The 24,655-nt window shown below is 43.0% G+C and overlaps 1 protein-coding gene across 16 annotated transcripts in view; it reads right to left on the bottom strand.

The window, feature by feature from the left end:
• MBNL2 (muscleblind like splicing regulator 2) overlaps positions 1-24,655 on the bottom strand; it is a 122,360-nt gene that overhangs the window by 50,808 nt on the left and 46,897 nt on the right. For all 16 annotated transcript variants that reach the window (XM_053306403.1, XM_053306406.1, XM_053306405.1 and 13 more), the window contains exons 3-4: positions 2,440-2,604; positions 594-794 (exon numbers count right to left, since the gene is read on the bottom strand). In XM_053306403.1, the coding sequence (XP_053162378.1) occupies positions 594-794; positions 2,440-2,604 (366 nt within the window). The remainder of the gene's footprint in view (positions 1-593; positions 795-2,439; positions 2,605-24,655) is intronic.

Here is a 24,655-nt window from a genome sequence, read left to right as displayed (position 1 = left end):
GGCAAGTCCTCTTTTTCTGTTCTCTGCTATCTACACAACTGCAGCACTACTGACAACCAGCAGGAAGAAAAGAAAGGAACAGAACACTTCTTCCTGCTACCTCTTCTTTCAATATATTTAGAGCATTCGTTCTGAAATACCTCTGATACATACATAAACACTTTCGGCCTGTGTTCAGGTGTTAGAAGGTTGGGGTTGAAACTCAGGATTTATTTTTTTGTGTTTTTCAATTTTTTGTGTCTCTCAACTGGTATGTAGACTTTTTGGGGGCATGGTATGTTTAACTGGTAATAGGCCTATGAACAGTTGAGGCGATTTCCCCCGAGTTTACTTTCTATTGTTATTAGGCTACATTTTCAGTGTCAAGTAACCAATGCTATAATACAATTAAAAATAACATCACAGAAACAAGTAGGAGTATTAATATAACTAGACTACTGCTATACTACCATTATATAAAACAATGCCTATGTTCAACAGTAATTAAGGTTAGTTAACTGCTTCATGACACAATTATTTTTTAAAAAATTGATAATTCTTGTATACAAAGCATCAAAGAACTGCATGCATCAGCACAATGGTGTCCACCATACCTCCAGTTTATCTGTCCTGAGGAGTTTCTGTGTTGTAGTTGACCCAGGGACTGTGACAGGTGGACTTCCAGGAACAATGACAGGTGGCGTGGGAACCATTTCAGTAGGAACTAATCCAACCCCAGGAGTGACAGACGTTAAATATGGTGCAAAGGTTAGTGCTGCGTTTGAGCCTATTGTTGGTCCAACAGAAAATGAGGGCTGAGAAAGAGAACAGAAAAAGATTAAAAAATAAACATGTAAATCTGAGTTAAGAGTTCTGCCTTAAATATAATTAAGTTCACTGGTTTGAATTAGCTGCATGTTGCACCCAGATGTGTCACCTTTCAGTGTGAAATATTTCAGGGTGAACCACAATAATTCCATTCAGCCTCCTTCATAGTACTCAAGGCTACGTAGGTAATTTTGAAGAGAAGTTTCTCTTTTGTTTATATACAAACCTAGTCAGCATTCGTGTGTTCTGGGTCTACAGTGATGGGTAAGACATTCCATAGAACTACAAACACTGCTCCATTACACAAGCACTGTAAAATCTGAGCAACCTGGATGAAAAGAATTCCAGCAAGAGCAGATGTGGTTCTAGATTGTAGGTAGTAGTTGTGATCTCTAAAGTGTTGGACTTCAACATTCGTGCCTACAAGTTTTTACTGCCAACGTGGAAAGAATATGCAGATTAACTGATTCAAAACAGCATGGGAGGACTAAAAGTTCAAGCCCTGGGCAGTTGCTCAAGAAAAATAATAAATTAAGAACTTTGTAGAGAGAAAAATTTCTCCTCTCATATTTCCCAAACAATGGATTCTAGAGTTGTTGGAAGAAGGAACTACACAATGTACATTATATTAAGGGCTGAAAAGCAGAAATAAATGGGTGTTTCCAAATGGGTATCCTTTCAAAACAGTTTGAAAATCATAAATTATCCTGAGCATGTCCAGCATTAGAATACATTGTGTTCTGATGAGGTGGCTGCTCTTGTAACGGTCTCGGCTTTAATAGAAAAGCCAGGGAGTAGCCTCAGATCCAAGACTATTAAAAAACAGACATTAAAACTGCAGAAAGGTCAAAGTTCACATTTTATAAATGGCTCAGCATGATGATTCCTGGAACTAAAGGGGGGGAGTAGGATTATGTGTGTGCGCGCGCATATACGCAAACACATAAAATAAATATGGAGTTGTGAGTGGCTGAGTAGGTTTATAAGCAGCAAAGTAAACCACACTCTAAATCACCAACACTAGCTGTCACAAACATAAGATCTGAAGGCATATATTTGGCATGATCCTTTTGGAAATCAGCAAAGTGTATATTTAAGTCCAGAAAATTAATAATCCAAGTACACAATAAACCAATTTAGAATCTTTACATTATAGGGCAAAAAGTTCAGAACAAAACCCTTCTAGAGTAAGAATGCCACAAGCAGCAATATCCATAACTTTAATTAAGAACGCATGCAATTAAGTAAAACAGTATAACCCATTATATAGAATACAGGATCCTGTCAATGGAGGCCCACATGTGATCCCTTGACAGGTGAGGCGTACTGCAGATCATCCCTCCACCATATTGGCCAGAAAGCTCAGCACTGTTGTACACAATGTGCATCTCTCAGGCAAAGTATTTAATATAATTTTCCAATGTATTAGACTATTATATACAGAAGATATGGGCTTTTCTTAATTTACAGAGTGACCTTTACAATAGCAATACAATAGCACTTTATAATAGCAGTATTGTAACACATGTGAAGGTGAAAATAACAAAGTGCTCAAAATGCATCCGTCAGCTAAACAGGGACTGGTTTATGGAGGTAGTACAGATTGGCTGTAACTTCATTAAAGGTACTTACCATTGGCTGAAGTGGTGTTCCTGGGAACATAAACTGCATCTGCTGTGCTAGCATTGCTGCTGCGGTTTTCTGTTGAATCAGGTTGTTTCTACCATTAATTTCTAGCTGAGTTTTCAAATGCGTTGGTGGATGAAGATATTTGCAGTTCTCCCTTGTGCAACGGCCCTGCAAAACGTTACATTATTATCCACTTTTTGGAGATATTATGACAGTCTAGTGTTATAAGGTAAAATATAATGTCGTCAAAAGAAGCATCTGCAACTGTTGAGCGATTCATGGAAATCAAATGATTGTCCAGATGGCATAAGGTTTGTTGGCATTTGTCCAGGGCATTACATCTCTATCCTAATTATATTACCTGATTCCATTGAAATCATTGGGACTGATTTCCCCATATTATGTTTAGGATCATGGAGGTGGTCATTAGCTCCATAACAAAGTACTGTTTCTGCCCCTAGGTGATGGCTGGACTGTGCCCTGTATTGCAGAACAGAGTACTGAAAAATATTAGGAACAGCACATCTGGTAAAGAAACATACCTAGGCATACTTTGCTCCTATTCCATCTGCCTAGGAATCTGAGATAGTGAGAATGGAGCTACATTCTCATGTCCACTTCCAGGGCTTAAAGGGGGAAGGAGATCAAGGCTCAGCATCAAGACAGATCCTGCTCCAGCCTATCCCTGCCTGTACCAAATTCCAGAAGACCTGTGAAGTTTTAGCACCACACCTAGCAAAGGGAGTATTATTCTTTCTACTTGACCCTCAATCTCACCCTGAGATTCCAACATGCGAGGGCTGCATTTTGGACTATGTGGCATCATCAGAGAAGTCTCTTTTATTTCACCCATGGGTGAAAGGGGCTGCTCACTTATATCATGGGCTTTAATCAAGGGAGTGGTATTGGAAACATTTCTCAGGATCTGCAGACTGAGAAGTTGAGGAGGCCAACTCCCAACAGGCAGCAGACTGAATTTTTGTTTTAAATTGTAGGGGGCAGGCAAGTTAAATAATATATGTCAAGTTCCTGTGGAGCTGTCTGTCCCTAGAGGCACTTTTTACACTAGACAGGCACTTGGGCATAAAATAATAAGTAATTGTTTAACTATTAACTTCAAGAGGAGGCCTCATTAAGAGGCTTCAAGAGCTTTGGAAGTCCTGTCATGGGGACCGGTCAAGAGCCATGCTAAGTGTGGCTAAGGGCAGCAGTCATCAAACTATATCCAGCCTTTGTTTTGCACTATGTTTTGTTTTCTATAATTCAGCAGACAGGCTGGGAGCTACAGTTTAAGGTCTTTGGGCACTTGAGGTAAGGTACTAAATGCTGCCTCATCTTGCTGCTGCCCCTTTAAGGGGGAGAGCAATGAGGGGAGTCTGCGAGCAGTCTGTTCTTGGCCTGTACCCCTTTCAAAGCCTGTAAAGGACAGATTATAGACAAGGAGCTTTTCCAGATGGCAGTGAAACATGCTTTGAAAAGAGCTTGTGAATAAGTATAATGTGAGAGCTTACAGAGGATCCAGACCCTCCTGCCAACTGTTGCTGTCTTTTCTTCTGGGATCTGCTAGAGAGGTCATGTGGGAAACATTTTTCCCTGTGCCACCTGCTGGCCAGCTCTTGCTTTATGCAATTAACCCATCACCATCTAAATGACTTTTCTGGTGAATATGGGTTAATAATGGAAAGCAAGAGCTGGCCAGCAGGTGGCACTATGGAAATTGCGCCAGGAGCCTGCTTCCCATGTGACTTCCTCATCAGATCCAGGGAGAAAAGACAGCGAAAATCTGCAGGAGTGTTTGGATTTTCTGTAAGCTTTTGCCTTATACTCATTTGCAAGCTCTTTTCAAAGCATGTTTTACTGTCATCTGGAAAAGCCTTTTGAAAGCCAGTAGCCCCCCCCCCAGTTGCTCACACCACTTTCAAAGCCTGAAAGGCTTTGATCTCCTACTATGGATATTTATATACTGCTTTTGAACCCAAGTTTGCAAAGTGGTTTACAAAGAACAACAAACAATCTCCCAATCTGATCCATACAGGTTTAGAAAGGAGCATAAAATGCTGAGAGGATGTTGCTGGCGGCTTCTCCTCCTCTAAAGCCCGCTACTAACCTGATCAAAGTCTTGCAGGCTTTCAAAGGAACACAGATTAGGGAAGGAAGGAAGGAAACCTACTTCATTCTCATGCTCCTTTGCAAAGTTCCCCTCCCCTGATTGCCTTATAGCTGCCACCACTGTTCTGGCCTCAGTCTCACTCTCCTTTTCAAAAAGCAGGAATCTTCTAGTGGCAGGAAGTTTCTTGAAAGATGCTTCCTGCCATTCCAGCTTTTTCACCCTCTGACCTTTGAAAAGGCAGGGGAGGAGCAAGGAAGAGGGTAGTGGCTGGCTTGCGTGTGCTGCCACCACCAGGTAAGGTTTTGGGGGCTGGTGTGGTAGGTGAGGCAGCTAATCTGCCACTTCAGTCAATCCGATGCCTTTGACAGCGGCCTCACTCAGCCTTGTGCTTGACTGGCCATGCTAGGTTATTTAGTAAAGTTTCACCTTATTTCAACCCCACTTTCATGTCAGGTCTTTTCCTTCTGCCCTACTCCCACAATAGCCACAACTGAAGGCAATAACATATTCATCAGTAAAAAATAACTAGCACACATTACCACTAGTCCGCAGAGCACATTGATTAAAAATATTATTTAAATCACTAAGGTTTCCAGTTTTCTATTTCATACATTTCCTAAGAAGCATTTATAGTAATTTGTCCCCTATAACAATTAAAAGGTATCATTTTAAAACTAAATATATTCTTTAGAACAAAATCCAAAACCTTTTGTAATGTAACCCACATGCCTTTTGCACAAAAGAACTTCTATTTGCTCAGATTTAGGGAAACACTATGAAATGAAATAAAGGATTCCTATTCAAAAACACTAGGCAAGAGCACCTTCTTGCCCAGTGCCCAGAACTTTTCAGAAGCAAGGGTGGGTAGTTGCTGAGAAGAGCACAGTTTCCCCATGAAATGGAAAATAAAATCTCCATGCTACCTTAGTTAACTGTCTAAATATTCCTTAAGTACCAACTTCTCCTACATGAACTACAAGGCTTCAGACTGTCAGCTACATCACCACCTTGGTCTCTACCTCTTTTAGAAAAACAACTGACAGTGACCTGGAATTGAGCTTTTTATGTAGTGGCCCCTAGACTGGAGAATACCCACCCCTGGAAGTTCATAAGGTCCCACACTTTGATCATCTTTCACTGCTGCCATTATTCTTTAGGCTGCCATTTTAATGAGTATGCGCTGTTGCTGCTATTTTTATTCTCTTGTGTTTCTGTGAGCAGTGGATTGTCCTTTACTATTCTTTTATTACTTGTAATTTAAATGTTAGTTTGTTTTATCTTAATAGTTTTATATGCTGCTTTGAGCATGTATTTGGAAAAGAAGCACAGAAATTTAACAGAGAAATCCATAGCTCACACAATATAATATATTCATTATATATTAAATATAATCTATATTCTATATACTCTATATAATATAAATAATATGATGTCACATTTTAAAATGCCTGAATTCAAAAGCCAGCATGTATTTATTGCTTGTCTGTTCGGTTGTTGATGCTTGTTTGTTCAGTGTCCTATTAATCGGAACCATGGTTTCTTGCTACAAGAATAAACCTTTGGGCTGCAGGCTCATATACTGCCCCCCTCACCACTCTGTTTCACAAGAGAAGAGTGAAATTTTCTGATTTTCACTTTAAAAACTAACTGCAGTTCTGCATTATGTATGAATCAGGGATGCTGCTGTTTGTTCTAAAAGTGAAAGCAGACGGTTTCAATCTTCTCCTCTGCATGCAAAGAAGCGGTGGGAAGGTAGAGCACATGAACCCATGGCTCTCTATGGCCCCTTCTAATATTAGGAAACCACTGATTATGAGTGTGTAAGACTTCACAACAAAAATCAAACAGATCCTCTAAGCAGAAAAGGGAATTTCAAGCCAGGTTCAGGAGCCGGGAATGAGCAATGACAATCAAATTGAAAACATAAGCAGCCTGTTAAGTGCATTACTCACAGCCATGGATTCATGTGCTCTGCTACAGGATATGATAGGTTGGTGGCATTATTATACACATCTCTATTACAGCAATTCTCAAAAACTTCAGTCTATGCATACATTTAGTGGAAAACTAGACATTACTGTCGTATGACCTATCAGCATGCTGATTTTCTGTAAAGCAGAGTGAGGAGTGGGGGAGGGAAGTTAAATCATGGTATGGGTAAGACAATGTCTAGTTTGCCCCTAGTCATCACAGAAACAGTCAATTCAGCCTGCATATTTCCAAATCCTAGAGCTGATCTGGGTTCACGCATCTGAAAAAGCAGACTCCTTAATAAATGAAGAGCTCCATTATTAAGTAACTAGTAGACATTAAGCCCGTTACATTAACGGGCGCTAGAAGAGTTGTGTAGAAATGTTTGCAAGAACATTCTTTCTTCAAGGGCAAGGGACGTGGACCTCCTTGTGCCACTTGGCCATATGAGGCGCGCGCAGCGGGCCCCGCAGCCTCAGCTAGAGGGCGGTTCTAGAAGGCCGCAAGGGGCCAGGCGGCAATGGGGGAGATCGTGGCTGGGGCCAGGTGCACGCGGCCACCTAGGCCGCGAGCGGGGGGGGTTGACTCCCCCCAGCACTCACGGCCGAAGTGTAAGAATCGCGTAAGGTGGGAGGGGGACCATTCGCGGCTAGGCCACGTCCAAAGAGAAGGGAGACGGAAAGTTTTACCAAGGGGCTCTAAGCCCCACCGCCGAAACGCTCGCCCTCGCCGCAGGTGTAGCCTCCGCCCTCCCTGGTCTCCCCGACTCCGCTCTCCCCTACTCGCCGGTCCACGTGACCGCAGGTTGCTCCTGGCAACGATCCTTCCTCCTGCCAAGCTGAGGCGGCCAGGACCCCATTGGCCCACTTCCATCTCCTATTGGCCGGCCCCTGTCATGTGGAGGGGGAGGAAAGTCAGCGCCCTGCCTGCCTCACGTGACGTGGCACCCCCACCCCCTCCAACATGCCATGCATGTGCAGAACACCTGCAAGAGACACGGACGCAGGTACCTTAGGGTTTTATTATATAGGATGGGGTGTCACTCTTTCCAGTTTTAGACCAGGCCTGGAGGCCAGATCCGGCCCCGGGGGACTTTTTTGCTGGCCCCAGAGGTGGCCCAAAGTATTGTGGTGCCTGAGGTGAGGTACAAAATGCAACCTTGCCCCATGGACCTGGTGGGGGTTAGCCCAGACAGTATGTGTCAAGTTGGTTGTGGGGTTTTTAGGCATTTGTATTCAGAACTCTTTATTAAAGTTGACTTTACTAAGTTTAGCTGAAATAAATTGATATATTGGCTGAAATAAATTTATATATTAAATATATATAAATTTTATACATTTATATCCCAGTCTCTGCTATAAGCCCTGGCCTACCACACTATTGGCGCTAAATAAACGTTTAATAAGGTAGGGTAAGGTGTGCCGTCAAGTCGATTTCGACTCCTGGAGCTCACAAAGCCCTGTGGTTTTCTTTGGTAGAATACAGAAGGGGTTTACCATTGCCTCATCCCACGCAGTATGAGATGATGCCCTTCAGTATCTTCCTATATCACTGCTGCCCAATATAATACCATCAGGAGTTTGAACTGGCAACCTTCTGTTTGTTCATCAAGCATTTCCCCACTGCGCCACAACGTGACAAGATAGGAGTCTAATTTACTTTGCACAGTTGTATAAAGCATTCTGTATACTGAAATGTGCTATAGAAATTATAATAAATTTAATTTTGTTTCAAGTCCATTTTTTTGCACATAGCAAAAGTGGTACTGAATTACTGAAGGGGCAGTAACATAAAGAAAAATAAAAAGAACCTATTTTTTGACTGCTTGAGGAATGACCACTTGATTGGCTTTTATCATAAAAAGAATCTGCTCTAAACGCTGTGTGGTGAAATGGACATGGAAAAAGCTCTTAAGGAGGCAGTCCCCAGAGCACAAAGCATTATGTAAATACTGTGGCTCACAAAGGGGGTTCAATCCAGTCAGAGTTAAATACTTTTCAGTCCTGTGATTTCAACTGTCTTAAAAGTGTTTAACTTCAGCTGGTCTGTGAATACACATGGCTAATTTTATAGCCTCTCTGTGGCAAGTTCTCCATTTTTACTACATATGTCCCAAGTGCCTGGCACAATGTGAATCTAACTTCATCAAGAGTCTCTGAGCATTACTGTATTATGAACAATATACAGAGGCTTTATTTTATTTGTGGGATTCACCCTTCATTATCTAGGCAGAAAGTGGTTTTCTGAAGGGCAAAACACAACATTCTTGTAAAAGATCCAAGCAGATGAATTAAAACAGGTTTTATAATTATAGAAGTTTAAAAGTACATTCCTCTATTTGTGAAGTTTAAAAAGAGACAGAGGAGGGAAGCTATCATCCCTTAATGGCAGTGCCAAAACTACAGCTGTGTTATTAACAGAGCATGGGTTAGCTGCTGGGATTTGCCAATAAGATGAGAATAGGATGCACTTTTCCTGTTTATTGTGAAGGCAATGGAAGAACTAGGGGGAACAAAAGGAAGCTTGTGGGGAAAGCTTCAAGATCTTCATATTTCAAGTTATGAATCTAAAGTGCATCCTGGAACCTCCCACATTAAGGCACAAGGATGTTTACATGTATTATTCTCTGCAACAGGAAATGCAATGTAGTGGAATGTCAGCATTAAAACACTAACATAAGCACTGCCCACAAATTGTCTACAGTGAACTGCCTACAATCTCAGGAGGCCGAAGCAGGGGAAATCTTCATCCATCTGCCACAATACTCCCTTTCCTCCTTCTGGAGTGCAAGAACTCTCTATGGAATGGCACAAGCAAGCACAATACTTCCATAATCTGCCACAAGTTTGACCTGAGTAAAGCAGAAGTTATTCTCCATCATTATAATCCTTTCATCAGCATGGACCCCTCCAAAGAGGTATGTGTGCAACCCTTATCCTCATCATCAGATCATGAGAATAGAGCTTTTGCAACAAGTGTGACATAGTGTTCCAGGAAGAGGGTGGAGAGTAGAGAGCACTTCTTGATATGTTAGAAAGGCTGTCAGAATACTTAATACCTCAGAATTCTTCTTCCTCAAGTACTGGACATCAGCATCTAAGACAAAGGGTAAGTAAGATTCCCTCAACAGGGAACAAGATTCCCTGAACATTCACCCATCAGTAGGGATCAGACAGAGCCACTATTTTTATTGCACGTGTAGAAGAATGGAATATGACATAGGCTATTACAACCCATAGCCCACTGGCAAGTTTTAAAGGTTGTTCGCACAACATTTACATTGCTGGGGGGAGGGGGGTAGCGGAAGAGTGGAACCTATCTTCCCCCCAGACAATCTTCCTTTCGTGGGACGTGCGGATTACACACCCATTTAACTGATTTAGTTCAAAAATATATCAAAAAATATCTAAAGATAAAATTAGTAGAAAAATAAATGATTAGAAGATTCAAAATGATGGGGTGGCAGTGGTGAAGTTCAAGGATATGGGGGTAGCAGAGTGCAGATGAAAGCAAGATAAAGTAGTTTGAAAGGGGGCATGGATTCAATTCGCTAAACCTGTTTTGGAGTTTGTTCAGGAATTTGGCTCACTAAAGTCAAACTAAAGGTAAAGTGTGCCGTCGAGTCAATGTCTACTCCTGGCGACCACAGAGCCCTGTGGTTGTCTTTGGTAGAATACAGGAGGGGTTTACCATTGTCATCTCCTGTGCAGTATGAGATGATGCCTTTCAGCATCTTCCTATATAGCTTCTGCCGGATACAAGTATTTCCCATAGTCTAGGAAACATACCAGTGGGGATTTGAACCAGCAACCTCTGGCTTGCTAGTCAAGTCATTTCCCCACTGCACCACTAGGTGTACACAAGCCAAATTTGAAATGTTGTGGGTAATCCTAATTTTAATCCTTGTAAATTAAGCATGTTTTCTACAATAAAGGATCTGAATATTGTTCAAATACATTTCTTAGAGCATTTCCAGTTAAATGCAAGAATAAATGCAAGATAAATACATTTCCAGGGAAAAGCAAGAACAGGTCAAGAAATGATGTGATTAATCAAATTATAGAATTATTTAGTAGAAAAAGATCGGGGTCTGTTTTGTTTTGCACCTGTAACAGCAATTGAAGAAGAAATTTCAAGAGGCATTCACTGGCTTGTAACAGCTTGTCTTAGTAATTATAGATGTGTTTCAAATTGCAGCCTTCTACTAACAGCAGAGTCTGTCATCTTGTATTGAAATGAGCAATTAAGTGTGCAACTTGTAATAAATTCAGTTGTTTAAAGTGAACCATAAAATACAACATGTTTGTTGGCTCTTTCAAGTCTGAGATTTTTTTAAAAAAAACCCTACAATCTGAACATTCATTAAGTCAAATGATAAAATCCATTCAGCAATTTTTTCCTAGTTGTTGAACAATAATAGATCTGAAGATGTGTTTTTAATGGCTCATTTTTCTCATAGCAAATCTGTATAGAAACAAGTGTAGAATGGAAGTAAAAATGGTCAGATGCAAGAAACTACTTCCTATCCAAGACTTGTTGAAGTCTAAAAACACTAGGAATATTAGGGATATGCTCCAGGAATTTCTAAGTGCTACTGAAGAAATGCTGGTTGATTCCAGATTATACAACAACCATGCCAGGAATTAAATTTCAGAAGCTTTACTACATATCTGAAAAATAAAAGACTACAAGGGATAGCGATATTATTAAGGCACTTATGTAGCCACTGCCAGGACTTGCTATCTGCTGGTAAACAAGCCTGGTGGTAACCTCTGTAACAGAGTTCTGTTGAGACAGTTCTGTCACTATGCTTGGAATAATCTGTAGTAATTATTTCAATTATATGTTAATGAAAGCTGTTCCTTCCCTCTATGGAACATCAAGTGTACAATTACACTTTTGAAAAAAGCTGAACTCGTTGAAACCCTTGCTGAAGTAGGGTTGGTCCAGTCCTCCATCAGAGGTTGCTTAGTGATCAAGTAGTATGAATATTTTATTCTGATGAATAGTACCCATCCGTCATAATTTCACTACCACGCACTGATATGACATAGGGAAAGAAAAAGATCTCACCCAAGTAAATCAGTTATTTTTAGACTAGATGTGATTTCAAAAGCTTTGTGAAAAAAGTATAAAGGACTAATGGTGAATCACAGTTTAAGTTCTATTATATTTTTTAGCTTAAATGTCTTTCAGATCAATTCAAATTTGAAGTGCCATGGTAATTTTAATAACTGTATGAGGTACATATTGAAAGACATTTAAAACAACTCACTCTTCTTAGTTCTAGGAGAACAGTTCTGATGCAGAAAGACTGAAATGTACATATGCTGCACAGGTTTAGATGAAAAGCAAAAAGTCTAACGATCAGTTCCTGGAGCTTGGTGGCAAATCTTGGTTACAGATGCTGGGTTCAGAACTGCAAGTCAGGCAGAATATGCCAATGCTGGCAGGCTCAGATGACATGACCAATGTTGGCATATTGCTCCCCTCCCTCACTGGAAGTCAGGCTTACCACTGAGCTCCAGGACCCAGTGTGTCATCTGAACACAGTCTTGGGTTCAGTGCTGGGTAGCAGTGCTGTGGCCATCTTAAATGGAGACGAGCCCATCTTGGCTGAAAAACCTGAACTGGGTAAAAAGGATTTCATTTCCCAACTAGGCTAATCTTTGTTCTGGTACATCTATTAAGAATGCTATGGTGCATCTATTAAAGACATCATGTGTGCACTGACAGCGTGCGGACTCCACTTGCAGAGATTGAACATAGGTTGAGCCATATGTGAATAGGTCTACTTGTTAAGCAGTTACTTGTGAACTGGAAGACTTCAAAGAAATGTTTATGATGTTCCATAAAGGATTGTAGCATTACTCTGGTTCAAAAGATTTAAACTTTGGATTTTTAAAAAATAACTCTTAAGCTCTAGGCCTCATCCTCCAATATTTTAATAGTTGACCAGCTGGAATGCTAATTGGAATCTAGTTTTCCCTTGTTTTATTTTTTTCCTTATGTGGCTAAATAAAAATAAAAAACCACACACACGCAATATAGCTTAATAGAAAATCACTTAAGGTGAATAAGGAAAGTATCATTGTAATTTGATTGTCTCCAGAAAGCGTTTTTCACTAGCATGTGTAGAAAGAGGAGAGCAAGAAAGGTAGCAATCCTGCTTTTGGTGTCAGCTTGAAATCTGGTTAAGTGCTCATTCATTAATGTTAAAGTTACTTCAGAGTTGTTATGAGTGTGACAAGCTTATTAAGAGCAACTACTGGATTAAAAGCAGCGGGGGTGGGATTCAAAATGCTGGTTTCCATTTTTTGGAGGTAATGACAATTTTATTGTCATTTATTGTCATGTATCAGAGTAGCTGCTGAATATTATTAAGAACCTAAGAATAGCCCTGCTGGTTCAGACACAAGGCCCATCTAGTCCACCAACCTGTTTCACACAGTGGCCCACTAGATGCCTCTGGGGAGACCATAGGCAAGAGGTTTTTGTAAATGCCCTCTCTCCTACTGTTGCTCCCCTGCAACTGGTATTGAGCGGCATCATGCCTCTGAGGCTGGAGGTGGCTCACAGCCACCAGACTAGTAGCTATTTGATAGACCTGTCCTCCATGAATTTGTCTAAGCCCCCTTTAAAGCCATCCAAGGTGGTTGCCATCACCACATCCCATGGCAAAAAATTCCATAGATTAATTATGTGCTGTGTAAAAAAAGTACTTCCTCTTGTCCGTAATAAATTTCCTGACCTTCAGTTTCATGGGATGACCTCTGGTTTGGGAGTTCTGAGAGAGGGAGAAAAATTTCTCCCTGTCCACCCTCTCCACTCTATGCAGAACTGTATACACTTTGATCATGTCTCCCCTTATTCGTCTCTTTTCCAAGGTAAAGAGCCTCAGATGCTGTAGCCTAGCCTCATAAAGAAGGTGCTTCAGGCCCCTGATAATCTTGGTTGCCCTCTTTTGCACCTTTTCCAGTTCTACAATATCATTCTTAAGATACGATGACCAAAGCCGAACTCAGTACTCCAGACATTTAGCACCATACATTTGTATAAGGGCATTATAATATTAGCATTTTTATTTTCAACTCCCTTCCTAATGATTCTTAGCATGGAATTTGCCTTTTTCACAGCTCCTGCACACTGAGTCGGCACTTTCATTGAGCTGTCCACCATGGCCCCAAGATCTCTCTCCTGGTCAGTCACCAACAGCTCAGATCGCATTAGCATATATGTGAAGTTGGTGTTTTTTACCCCAATATGCATCACTTTGCACTTGCTTACACTGAATCGCCCTGAGCCATTTTGGAAGGGCGGTATACAAATCAAATCAAATCAAATCAAATAAATAATAAAATAACTGCATTTCCCATTTTGTTGCCCGCTCACCCAGTTTGAAGAGATCTTTTTGCAGTAACTCACAATCTGTTGTAGATTTCACTACCCTAAGTTGTTTAGTAATCTGCAAATTTGGCAACTTCGCTCTTTACCCCAACTTCTAGATCATTTATGAACGAGTTAAAAAGCACTGGTCCCAGTACCGATCCCTGGGGGACCCCACTTCCTACTTCCCTCCATTGTGAAAAGTTTCTGTTTATTCCTACCCTCTGTTTCCTGTCCTTCAACCAGTTACAAATCCACACATGAACCTATCCCCTCATCCCATGGCTGCTAAGTTTACTCAAGACTAGAACTTTGTCAAAAGCTTTTTGGAAGTCCAGATATACTAAGTCAACCAGATCGCTTTTATCCGCATGCCCTGTTGACACTCTCAAAGAACTCCAAAAGGTTAGTGCCGTGAGGCAAGACTTGCCCTTGCAGAAGCCATACTGGTTCTCCTTCAGCAATGCCTTTTCTTCTATATGTTTAACAATTTTGTCTTTAAGTATGCTTTCCATTGATTTACCTGGCACTGAAAGTTAAGCTGACCAGCCTGTAATTTCCTGGATCCTCCCTAGATCCCTTTTTGAAAATCAGAGTTACACTGGCTACTTTCCAGTCCTCTGGTACAGAGCCTGATTGTAGGGACAAGTTGCATATTTTTGCTAGGAGATCAGCAATTTCACATTTGAGTTCCTTCAGAATTCTTGGATGGATGCTATCTGGACCTGGCGATTTGTTAATTTTTAGTTTTTCGAGGCAGTTTAGAACATCTCTTGTCACCTCAAATCCGCCCAGTTCCTCAGACGCTAAACCTGAAAAGCTCAATTCCGGCGAGGGTATATGGTCAGTATCTTCTGCTGTGAAGACAGATGTAAAGAACTCATTTAGCTTCTCTGCAATCTCCTTATCCATCTTAATAATCCCTTTCATGCCCTCATCATCTAGGGGTCCAATTGCCTCCCTGTCAGGTTTTCTACTTCTGATATATTTAAAGAGGTTTTTGTTATTCCCCTGGACACTTCTAGCTATATGTTCCTCAAGCTCTCTCTTTGCATCTCTTATTGTCTCCTTTCCTTTCTTTTGCCACAGTTTATGTTCCTTTCTGTCCTCTACATTTGGGCAGGACTTCCATTTTCTGAAGGAAGTCTTCTTCCCTTTTATAGCTTCCCTGACTTAAGTGAATAGAAGCCTAGCAGAGAGAGAAAGGGAGAGTCCATCTAGCTCCCACTCAGTGCTGCCCGGGATGAGAGACCAGGTGGGTGCTGGGGTTCCTTCTGCTGTTGCCTGCCTGCTTTTGCTTCCCCTGTGGAGCTGCAGCCTCAGATTAACATCTGTGGGAAGTGTGGGCAGGACTGGGACCAGTCCCTGAGTGACTCAGCTGTTCCTGCTCAGTTTCAGGGTCACCTGCTCAGTTTTGGGCTTCACAGGAAGGCTCCTTGTGGCAGTGGGCCTGCCACCGAAGGGGCGACACTAAAGGGGGTCGCCCCTTTGAGGGAGGGCGAGGGCTAGATGGCTTCTGGATAATTAGTTTTAAGCTGTTTAGACTTAGGTTGAAATTGCTGGAATGTGTTTGGGTTCATCTGAAGATGGGGGGACAGGGGATGCCTTCGTTGACTATGGGGCAGCCATCCTGGTGGTGGTGGGGAATAGAAGAAGTAATGTTGGCAGGTCAGCAGGCCATTCCAGGGTAAGGGTAGTCAGAAATTTAATAGCGGTCTCCCCTTCCGGCTGTCCTGCCAGCTCTTTGACCTCAGGGAGCACGGCCAACAACCCACATAGTCTTACCTTGCTCCTCTGCAATGCCAGGTCAGTCCAAAATAAATCTGAACTCATCCATGATTTGATCATGGATGAAGGGGCTGACCTGGTATGTATTACCGAGACTTGGTTGGGGAAAGCTAGTGGTCCAGTTTGGTCCCAGCTTCTCCCTCCAGGATATTCTGTAGAGGAGCAGGTGAGGGGACATGGGTGGGAGGTGAAATGGCTGTTGTCTATAGGATGACATTTACCTTACCAGGGTCCCTGTCAGGGTATCGGACCATATTGAATGTGTGTACTTGAGTCTAGGGACCAGGGATAGATTGGGACTTCTGTTGTTCTACCGATTGCCCCGCTGCCCAGTGGAATCCCTTACTGAGCTCACGGACTTGGTCGTGGAACTCACGTTGGAGTCTCCCAGACTCTTGGTCCTGGTGGACTTCAATGTTCATTTCGGGACCAATCTGTCCGGGGCAGCTCAGGAGTTCATAGCGGCCATGATAATGATGGGCCTATCCCAAGTGGTCTCTGGACCGACGCATATTGCAGGTCACACGCTTGATTAGGTATTTTACTCTGATCAGGGTTGTGTTCCGTTGGTGGGGACTCCTGTGATTTCCCCATTGTCATGGACGGACCACCATCTGGTTAAGGTTGGACTTACAGCTACTTCCCACCTCCGTAGGGGCAAGGGGCCCATTAGAATGGTCCGCCCGAAGAGGTGATTGGATCCATTAAGATTCCAAGAAGCCTTGGAAGGATTTCATGTTGGCTTTGCTGGTGATCCTGTTGATGCCCTGGTTGAGAATTGGAACAACATGTTCACCAGGGCAGTAGACACGACTGCTCCCAAGCGTCCCCTCCAACTCGCTTCAAAATTGGCCCCTTGGTATACGGAAGATCTACGGGGGTGAAACGGCAGGGTAGGTGACTGGAGTGCAAGTGGAGGAAGACTCGATTCGAATCTGACAGATTGTGACATAGAGCACATCTAAAGATCTATGCTCAGGCAATACGTGTGACAAAGAGGCGGTTCTTTTCTGCCCATATTGCCTCTGCGAATTCACGTCCAGCAGAGTTGTTCAGGGTTGTGAGGGTATTAGTATCTGCCCCCCCCCGAACCAGAATTTGGAGTTATCAGTTACCCGCTGTAATGTGTTTAAAGAGTTTTTCGCAGATAAAATATCTCGGATTCGGGCAGACCTAGATGGAGACTCCACAATTAATTTGATCTCTGAGCTGGAGGTGCCCAACGACTCCTCTTATGTGATTCGACTGGATCGGTTTCAGTTTGTGACTCCTGAGGATGTGGACAAGCTGCTTGGATCAGTGAGGCCTACCACTTGTTCTCTTGACCCTTGTCCAACATGGCTTGTTCGATTTAGCAGGGAGGTTGTTGTAAACAGCCTGGTGGATATCATAAGTGCTTCTCTGAGGGAGGGCAGGAAGCCTCCTTGTCTTAAGGAGACAATCATTAGACCTCTTCTAAAGAAGCCTGCATTAGGTCCCTCTGAGTTGAGCAATTATAGGCCTGTTTCCAACCTCCCATGGCTGGGCAAGGTAATTGAGAGGGTGGTGGCCTCTCAGCTCCAGGTGGTCTTGGAGGAAACTGATTATCTAGACCCATTTCAAACTGGTTTTTGGGTGGGCTATGGGGTGGAGACTGCCTTGGTCAGCATGATGGATGATCTCCAATTGGGACTTGACAGAGGAAGTGTGACTCTGTTGGTCCTTTTGGATCTCTCGGCGGCTTTCGATACTATTGATCATAGTATCCTTCTGGAACGTCTGAGGGGGTTGGAGGTGGGAGGCACTGTTTTACAGTGGTTCCGCTCCTACCTCTCGGATAGATTCCAGAGGTGTCGATTGGAGACTGTTGCTCTTCAAAATCTGAGCTTAAGTATGGTGTCCCTCAAGGCTCCGTACTTTCTCCAATGCTTTTTAACATCTACATGAAACCGGTGGGAGAGATCATCAGGGGATTTGGAACTGGGTGTTTCCAGTATGCTGATGACACCCAGATCTACTTCTCCATGTCAACTTCTTCAGGAGCAGGCATATCCTCCCTAAATGCCTGTTTGGAAGCAGTAATGGGCTGGATGAGGGAGAATAAACTGAAGATGAATCCAGATAAGACGGAGGTACTTATGGTGCGGGTTCAGAACTCTAGAGACAATTTTGGTCTGCCTGTTCTAGATGGGGTCACACTTCCCCAAAAGGAACAGGTTCGCAGTCTGGGAGTACTTCTGGATTCACATCTCTCCCTGGTTTCTCAGGTTGAGGTGGTGGCCAGGGGTGCTTTCTATCAGCTCCGGCTGATACGCCAGCTGCACCCATTTCTCAAGATCAATGACCTCAAAATTGTGGTAAATTTGCTGGTAACCTCCAGACTTGACTTTTGTAATGTGCTCTACGTGGGGCTGCCTTTGTACGTAGTCCGGAAACTTCAGTTAGTTCAGAAGGTGGCAGCCAGGTTGGTCTCTGGGTCATCTCAGAGAGACCATGTTACTCCTTTACTGATGGAGTTACACTGGCTGCCAATAGGTTCCCAGACAAAATACAAAGTGCTAGTTACAACTTACAAAGCCCTAAACGGCTTAGGCCCTGGGTACCTAAGAGAGCGTCTTCTTCGTTATGAGCCCCACCGCCCATTGAGGTCATCTGAGGAGGTCCGTCTCCAGTTACTGCCAACTCGTTTGGTGGCTACACAGAGACGGGCCTTCTCGGTCACTGCCCTGAGATTGTGGAATGTGCTCCCTGCTGAGATACGATCCTCCCCATCTCTGGCAATTTTCAAAAAACACCTGAAAACCCTTCTTTTCACCCAAGCTTTCTCAGCTTCCTAAATTGTGGGGTTTTTAATTTCTGGTTTATTTTAAAATTCAAAACCCGATTTTGGGGTTTTTAATCACTGTAATTGATTAATTGTTGTTTTAAAATGTTTTTAAATGGTTAATTGTTGCAATTTTTAAAAATTTGTTTTAGCTCTTTACTGTTTTAGTGGTGTGTTTTAATTGTAAACCGCCCTGAGCCATTTTGAGAGGGCAGTATACAAATCAAATCAAATCAAAAAATAAATAGTTGTTAGCCATGCTGGTGTCCTCCGGAACTTGGTGGTACCTTTTCTCCTTCTTGGTATACATTCCAACTGAGCTTCTAGTATTGTGATTTTCAATAAGTTCCATGCTTTCTGGAGTGATTTGACCCTCCTGACTTTCCCTTTCAACTTCTTTTACCAGTCCCCTCATTTTTGAGAAGTTTCCTCTTCTGTAGTCCAGCGCATCTATGTTGGACTTCCTTGGCAATGTTCCACTCACATATAAGCTGAATTGGGTCACACTATGGTCACTGCTACCCAACAGTTCTGCAACTCTGACATTTCGCACCAGATCCTGGGCACCACTCAGGATTAAGTCCAAGGTCACCATCTCTCTGGTTGGTTCCGCTACTAATTGTTATAAGGCACAGTCATTTGGCATTTCTAGAAATTTGGCCTCTTTTTCATTACCTGAATGTGAATTTACCCAGTCTTTGTGTGGTTAGTTGAAGTCACCCATTATTACTGCCCTGTCTCTCTTTGATGTCTCTCTTATTTGCTTCTACAAATCCAGGTCATTTCCTTTCAGTCCTCATAATGTTACCCATAATGGTTCTGTGGAGGACTCTGGTCTACTTTGGTTTTCTAGCTTATTGGAATCTATCCCTTCTTTGATATACAGTGCTACTCCTCCCTGTCCCTTCTGTAGAGTTTATATCCAGGAATAATCGGGTCTGACTGGTTCTCACAGTTCCACCAGGTTTCTATTACATCCACTATATCTGTTTTCTTTAGTAACCAAGCACTCCAGATCACCCAGGTCCACCAACACCTACCATCCAATGTGACCGAACTTGAACAGTTCTGTATGGAGGAGTGGGCAAATATTGCTCCGTCTAGATGTGCAAAGTTGATAGAGAAGTATCCCAACAGACTCAAGGCTGTTATTAAAGCAAAAGGTGGTTCAACAAAATATTGACAGGGGGGGGGGTTTGATCCTTTTTCAATCTCAGTAATTCTTGTTTTTTATTTCTGACACTTTTTCTGGACTGTACTTGTGATGTTTTTCAGTTGGATGTTATAGGTTGCATTGGATAAGTACAGCTGGTGAAGGGAATTTTCTTTGTGTTTTCATTTCAGGATGTAAGGGAACCAGAATTTAAGGTCTATCAAAGGGGGTGATTCTTTCCTATACCCACTGTATGAAGAGGAGCAATTATCCATAAATGCTCTAAAGTCTAAGATTATGGTCTTTGCCAAAAAAAACAACCCTAAGAAGCATGTTTGGCAAATTAATGGGGAAGTAATTGATCAAGTAAGGACCTATAAATATCAGGGAGTGGTCTTCTGTGAAAATGGTTTGGGTGGGGGGCACTGTGAGCATGTCCAGAAGATGATAATAATACCACCACCTCTGCTTTTGTTTGGCTTACGGCCATAAATAAAATGATTGATTGATTTGATTGATTTTATTTATTTATTTATTACATTTGTACACCGCCCCAAACTTTCGTCTCTGGGTGGTTAACAATAGTATAATTGATTGATACCACCTCTGCTATATTAGAATTTACCCCGCACAGAGGTGGACAATGTATATTTCATTCATTTATTCAATTTCTATACTGGCAGCAATCAAGGTTTATGAGGCTAAAGAGCTTTCTCAACTGTTGTATGGGGCTGCTATCTGTACTATCCTCAATTTTAACTAATGGAGATAATCCAATCCAAATTTCTGCGTGCTATATTCTCAGTCCCTAGATGCACGTTCAATGCCATTTTACGGCTGGAGGCAAGCCTAACAAGACTGGAGGGCAAGGTTTGGCTGTCTGTATTTAACTTTTGGCTTAAACTTATTTTCTGTCTGAAATGCCTTTTCTAGAAGATGGCTTTCAATCTAGTTGGTATAAATGCCTTTATGATATGCTGGGCAAGCATGGGTTTTCATCTCAATTTTTAATGCCATTGGGACTTGATAAAACAACAAATAGTTGACACTGAAAAGCAGAGTGATCTCTGCAAAAACCTTTCCTGGTAGCTTTCCAAGTTATACTAGATCAGCTCATTATCTAACAAGACTTAACTATTCTGTCTCAAAGAAGGGCCCTTTACCTTGCGCAGTTTAATGCACTTCCATCGGCAGTTTTGGAGGGCAGGTATCAAAAAATCCCTTTTTAACAGCTGGATATGTCCCCATGGGCAGGGCACCGAGTCTGTGACTCATGCTCGTTTATATTGTTCATTTTATAGAGATATTCATACTTCTCTTATTCCCCTCTCATTAAATATGCCTTATAGAATGGATGACGAATACATCTCTTTTCTTTTAGCTGATTGCTATGCACCCATGATACTGTGTGCAGCCAAATTCTGTGCAGCTGCATGTAAAGTTAGGTCTGAGATGGTGTAAGTTATAATTAATAGTACTATAAAGATGCAGACACTAAGTATTTGTGTTACTTATACTATATTCTGTGTCGTTGGGTCAAAGATTGTAATAAAGTATTCATTCATTTATTATTGATGGTGATTAAAACAGAAAAGATCCCGAACAAGGAAACATTTGCAGTCCTTACAGAGGGAGGGCGAGAGGAATTTCAAAAACCTTTACCTTAGCTTTACATGAAATATCCCTGAGAGAGAGACAAAGCATGCACTTTTCAGAGACTGCAGGGTTAGAGTCAGAAATATATTACTGAAGTCAGCAACCTGTTTCTGATCATGCAAAGCCCTTCTAGAAAACAAGCAGAGCACACCACAAGTCTGATGGTTCTTGTGCAGCTATTTATTTATTTATTTAACACATTTTTATACTGTCTAAAATGCAAGTTCTCTGGGTGGTTTACAACAAAATAATAAAAAAATCAATAAAAAGATTAAAACATTTCAACGATAAAATGTTAAAACTATTAAAACACAATTAAAACAGTATCTAATTAAAAGCCTGGGTGAACAAATGTGTCTTGACTGCCTTTTTAAAATTTGTAAGAGATGGGGAGGCTTATATTTCAGCAGGAAGTGTGTTCCAAAGCCTCGGGGCAGCAATGAAGAAGGCTCATCCCCGTTATAACCAAAACTTTGTACTTTGCCCAGAAACCTATCGGCATCCAGTGTAGATATTTTAAGATAGGAGTGATATGGTCTCTCTGAGATGACCCAGAGAACAACCTGGCAGCTGCATTCTGAACTAACTGCAGTTTCTGGACTACATACAAAGGCAGCCCCACATACAGCGCATTGCAGTAGTCAAGTCTGGAGGTGGCCAGCAGATGTACTACTGTTCAGAGGTCATTTATCTCAAGAAATTGACGCAGCTGGCACATCAGCCGAAGCTGATAAAAGGCACCTCTGGCCACTGCCTCAACCTGGGACACCAGGGAGAGTTTTGTGTCCAGAAGCACACCCAGACTGCGTACGTGTTTCTTCTGGGGAAGTGTGACCCCATCCAGAACTGGCAGATCAAAATCATCACCAAATTCCGACCCCGCACAATAAGTACCTACGTCTTATCTGGATTCAGCCTCAGCCTGTTACCTCTCATCCAGCCCATCCCTGCCTCCAGGCAGGCATTTAGGGAGGTTATGCCTTCTCCTGATGATGTTGACATCATCATATTTATATACCATCTGATATATCTCTAGGCAGCGTACACAGTTTAAAACACAACAAATATAAAACCAAGTAGAAACAATTTCACAGGATAAAAGCAATTAAACAGTTTAAAATTAATTTCAATCAAAAGCCTGAGAAAACAGATGTTTTGAGGGTCTTTTAAAACGTAATCAGAGATGGAGATGCTCTTATTTTGACAGGCAGCATATTCCAAAGCCCTGGGGCAGCCACAGAGAAGGCCTTGTCCCAAGTCACCACCAAAGGTCTGTAACCAAACTTCCCCATATGATCTTAATAGGCAGCAGGGTCCACGACAAAGAAGGTGCTCTCTTAATTACCCTGGACCCAAGCTGTTAAGGTGAATGTGAACAATATGGACATAGGAGGAATGGGGAAGTTGCACAAGGGCTCTTGTAATGTCCCTGCAGTCCCATGAAGCATGCACACTTCGTTAGTCAGGGTGTCAGCCACTGTAGTCAAGAGAAAGCTTGATCAAGAGCTTAATGATAACGAGGACATCTGAATGGGATGATTTTCATTTGAAATTACCATTCTCATCGTGGATACAGATGCCTTGGAACACAGCATGTGTGTGTTCAAACTACTTTAGAATATTTCTGCCTTCACCTTTAACATTCCAGGAATTCCATCATCCACAATAGTTGCCAGAGGAATACAGGTACAATCATTTTATGCAAATCAGCAAGAGATTCAGAGGCACATCCAAACTCATTTTCATAGGAAGCACTGGCATGATACATTTAAGGTATTTCAAAATCCATGAACCAAGAAAGCACATCTTTACATCAAGGTGTCACGAACTATCACAATGCTGTTATTATACATCTCACATTCCTTTAACATTTTCAGAAGTTCAAAAATCATTATATGCAAAGTAAAACAGGCAATACTCTCTCTCTCTCAAAATGGATAGATGGAAACTGAAGTTCATCATATATATATTCAGTACAGAACAGAACCGTAAACATATCATGAGAGAATATCGTGATGTGTGTGTGTGTGTGTGTGTGTGTGTGTGTGTGTGTGTGTGTGTGTGTGTGTGTGTGTGAGAGAGAGAGAGAGAGAGAGAGAGAGAGAGAGAGAGAGAGAGAGAGAGAGAATATATGTGTGTAACCATTTTGGAATGTTAAAAGGTAAAGTATGCCATTGAGTAGGTGTCTACTCCTGGTTGCCACAGAGCTTTTCAGCATCTACTAGTGTTTTGAAGCCCGTTATAATAACGGGTGCTAGCCTTTTCCTCTCCCTTTTACTGTTTTTTTTTTTAAATGCTGCCTCCGTCGCTGCCTCCGAAGTCCCACCCTCCCTCCCTCCCAACTTCCGAAACCACCTTACCCTGGCCCGTGACAGTTGAGCAAAGAAAGTCCTAAATTGAGGAGGGAGAGAGGAGCTCGCAAGCTGTGCTCCTCCCTCTGCAAAGGCTCTGCCCGAACTGGCGCTTGGGGCGGAAAGGACGCCTCTTGCGTCCTTTCAGTCCCAAGCGCCAGTTCGGGCAGAGCCTTTGCAGAGGGAGGAGCACAGCTTGCGAGCTCCTCTCTCCCTCCTCAATTTAGGACTTTCTTTGCTCAACTGTCACGGGCCAGGGTAAGGTGGTTTCGGAAGTTGGGAGGGAGGGAGGGTGGGACTTCGGAGGCAGCGGCGGAGGCTGCATTTTTGCTTTTAGTTTTCTTCAGCCTTCGCTTGGCCCCCGGTCCCAGCCTCCGTCTCCCTGGGCGGGTCTGGACCTCCGCCGCCATTCCCCCTCCCGCCACCCACCGCGGCCCGTGTCTCCGGCCGGGGCGGCCACCCAGGGCTCCGGCGGGCCCGCCACCCACCGCTGCCGCGGCCCGCGGCTCCAGCGGGCCCGCCACCCACCGCCGCCGTCCGCAGCTCCGGCCGGGCCCTCCGCTCCCTGGGGCCTCTCCCTTGCCGCCACGGGTGTCCTCTGGCCAAGGCGGCGGCGGCCAGTGTTCCCCGGTGCCGCTCACCCAGCTTCTTCGGGGCGGCCGCTTCTGGCCGCCCAAGATGGCCACCGGGTGCCGGCCGTCGTGTCTCCCTTGCCCTGTTCTGCGCATGCGCTCCGCGCATGCGCAGAACAGGCCAGGGAGGCACGGACACACACTTGGTGTCCGTCCACGGACGGACACCAAGCGTTTTATTAGAGAGGATTATATTAATTCTCCTGGGTGTGCTTTGGAATGTGTGTCTCAGAGCTGAGCTGATTGGCTGGGCGGCGGATGCGCATGATTGGCTGAGGCGCACCCAAGAGGATTGGTTGCTGTGGCAGCAGCAGGCCTGGCTGCAGAGGCCAGAGGCAGCGGTGGGCCCAGCCCAGCAGCGGAGGCAAG

Source organism: Hemicordylus capensis, chromosome 3, assembly GCF_027244095.1.
Source record: "Hemicordylus capensis ecotype Gifberg chromosome 3, rHemCap1.1.pri, whole genome shotgun sequence".
Lineage (NCBI taxonomy): Eukaryota > Metazoa > Chordata > Lepidosauria > Squamata > Cordylidae > Hemicordylus > Hemicordylus capensis.
Note: the sequence above shows the minus strand (reverse complement) of the source record. Positions and strands in the feature narration are given on the sequence as shown.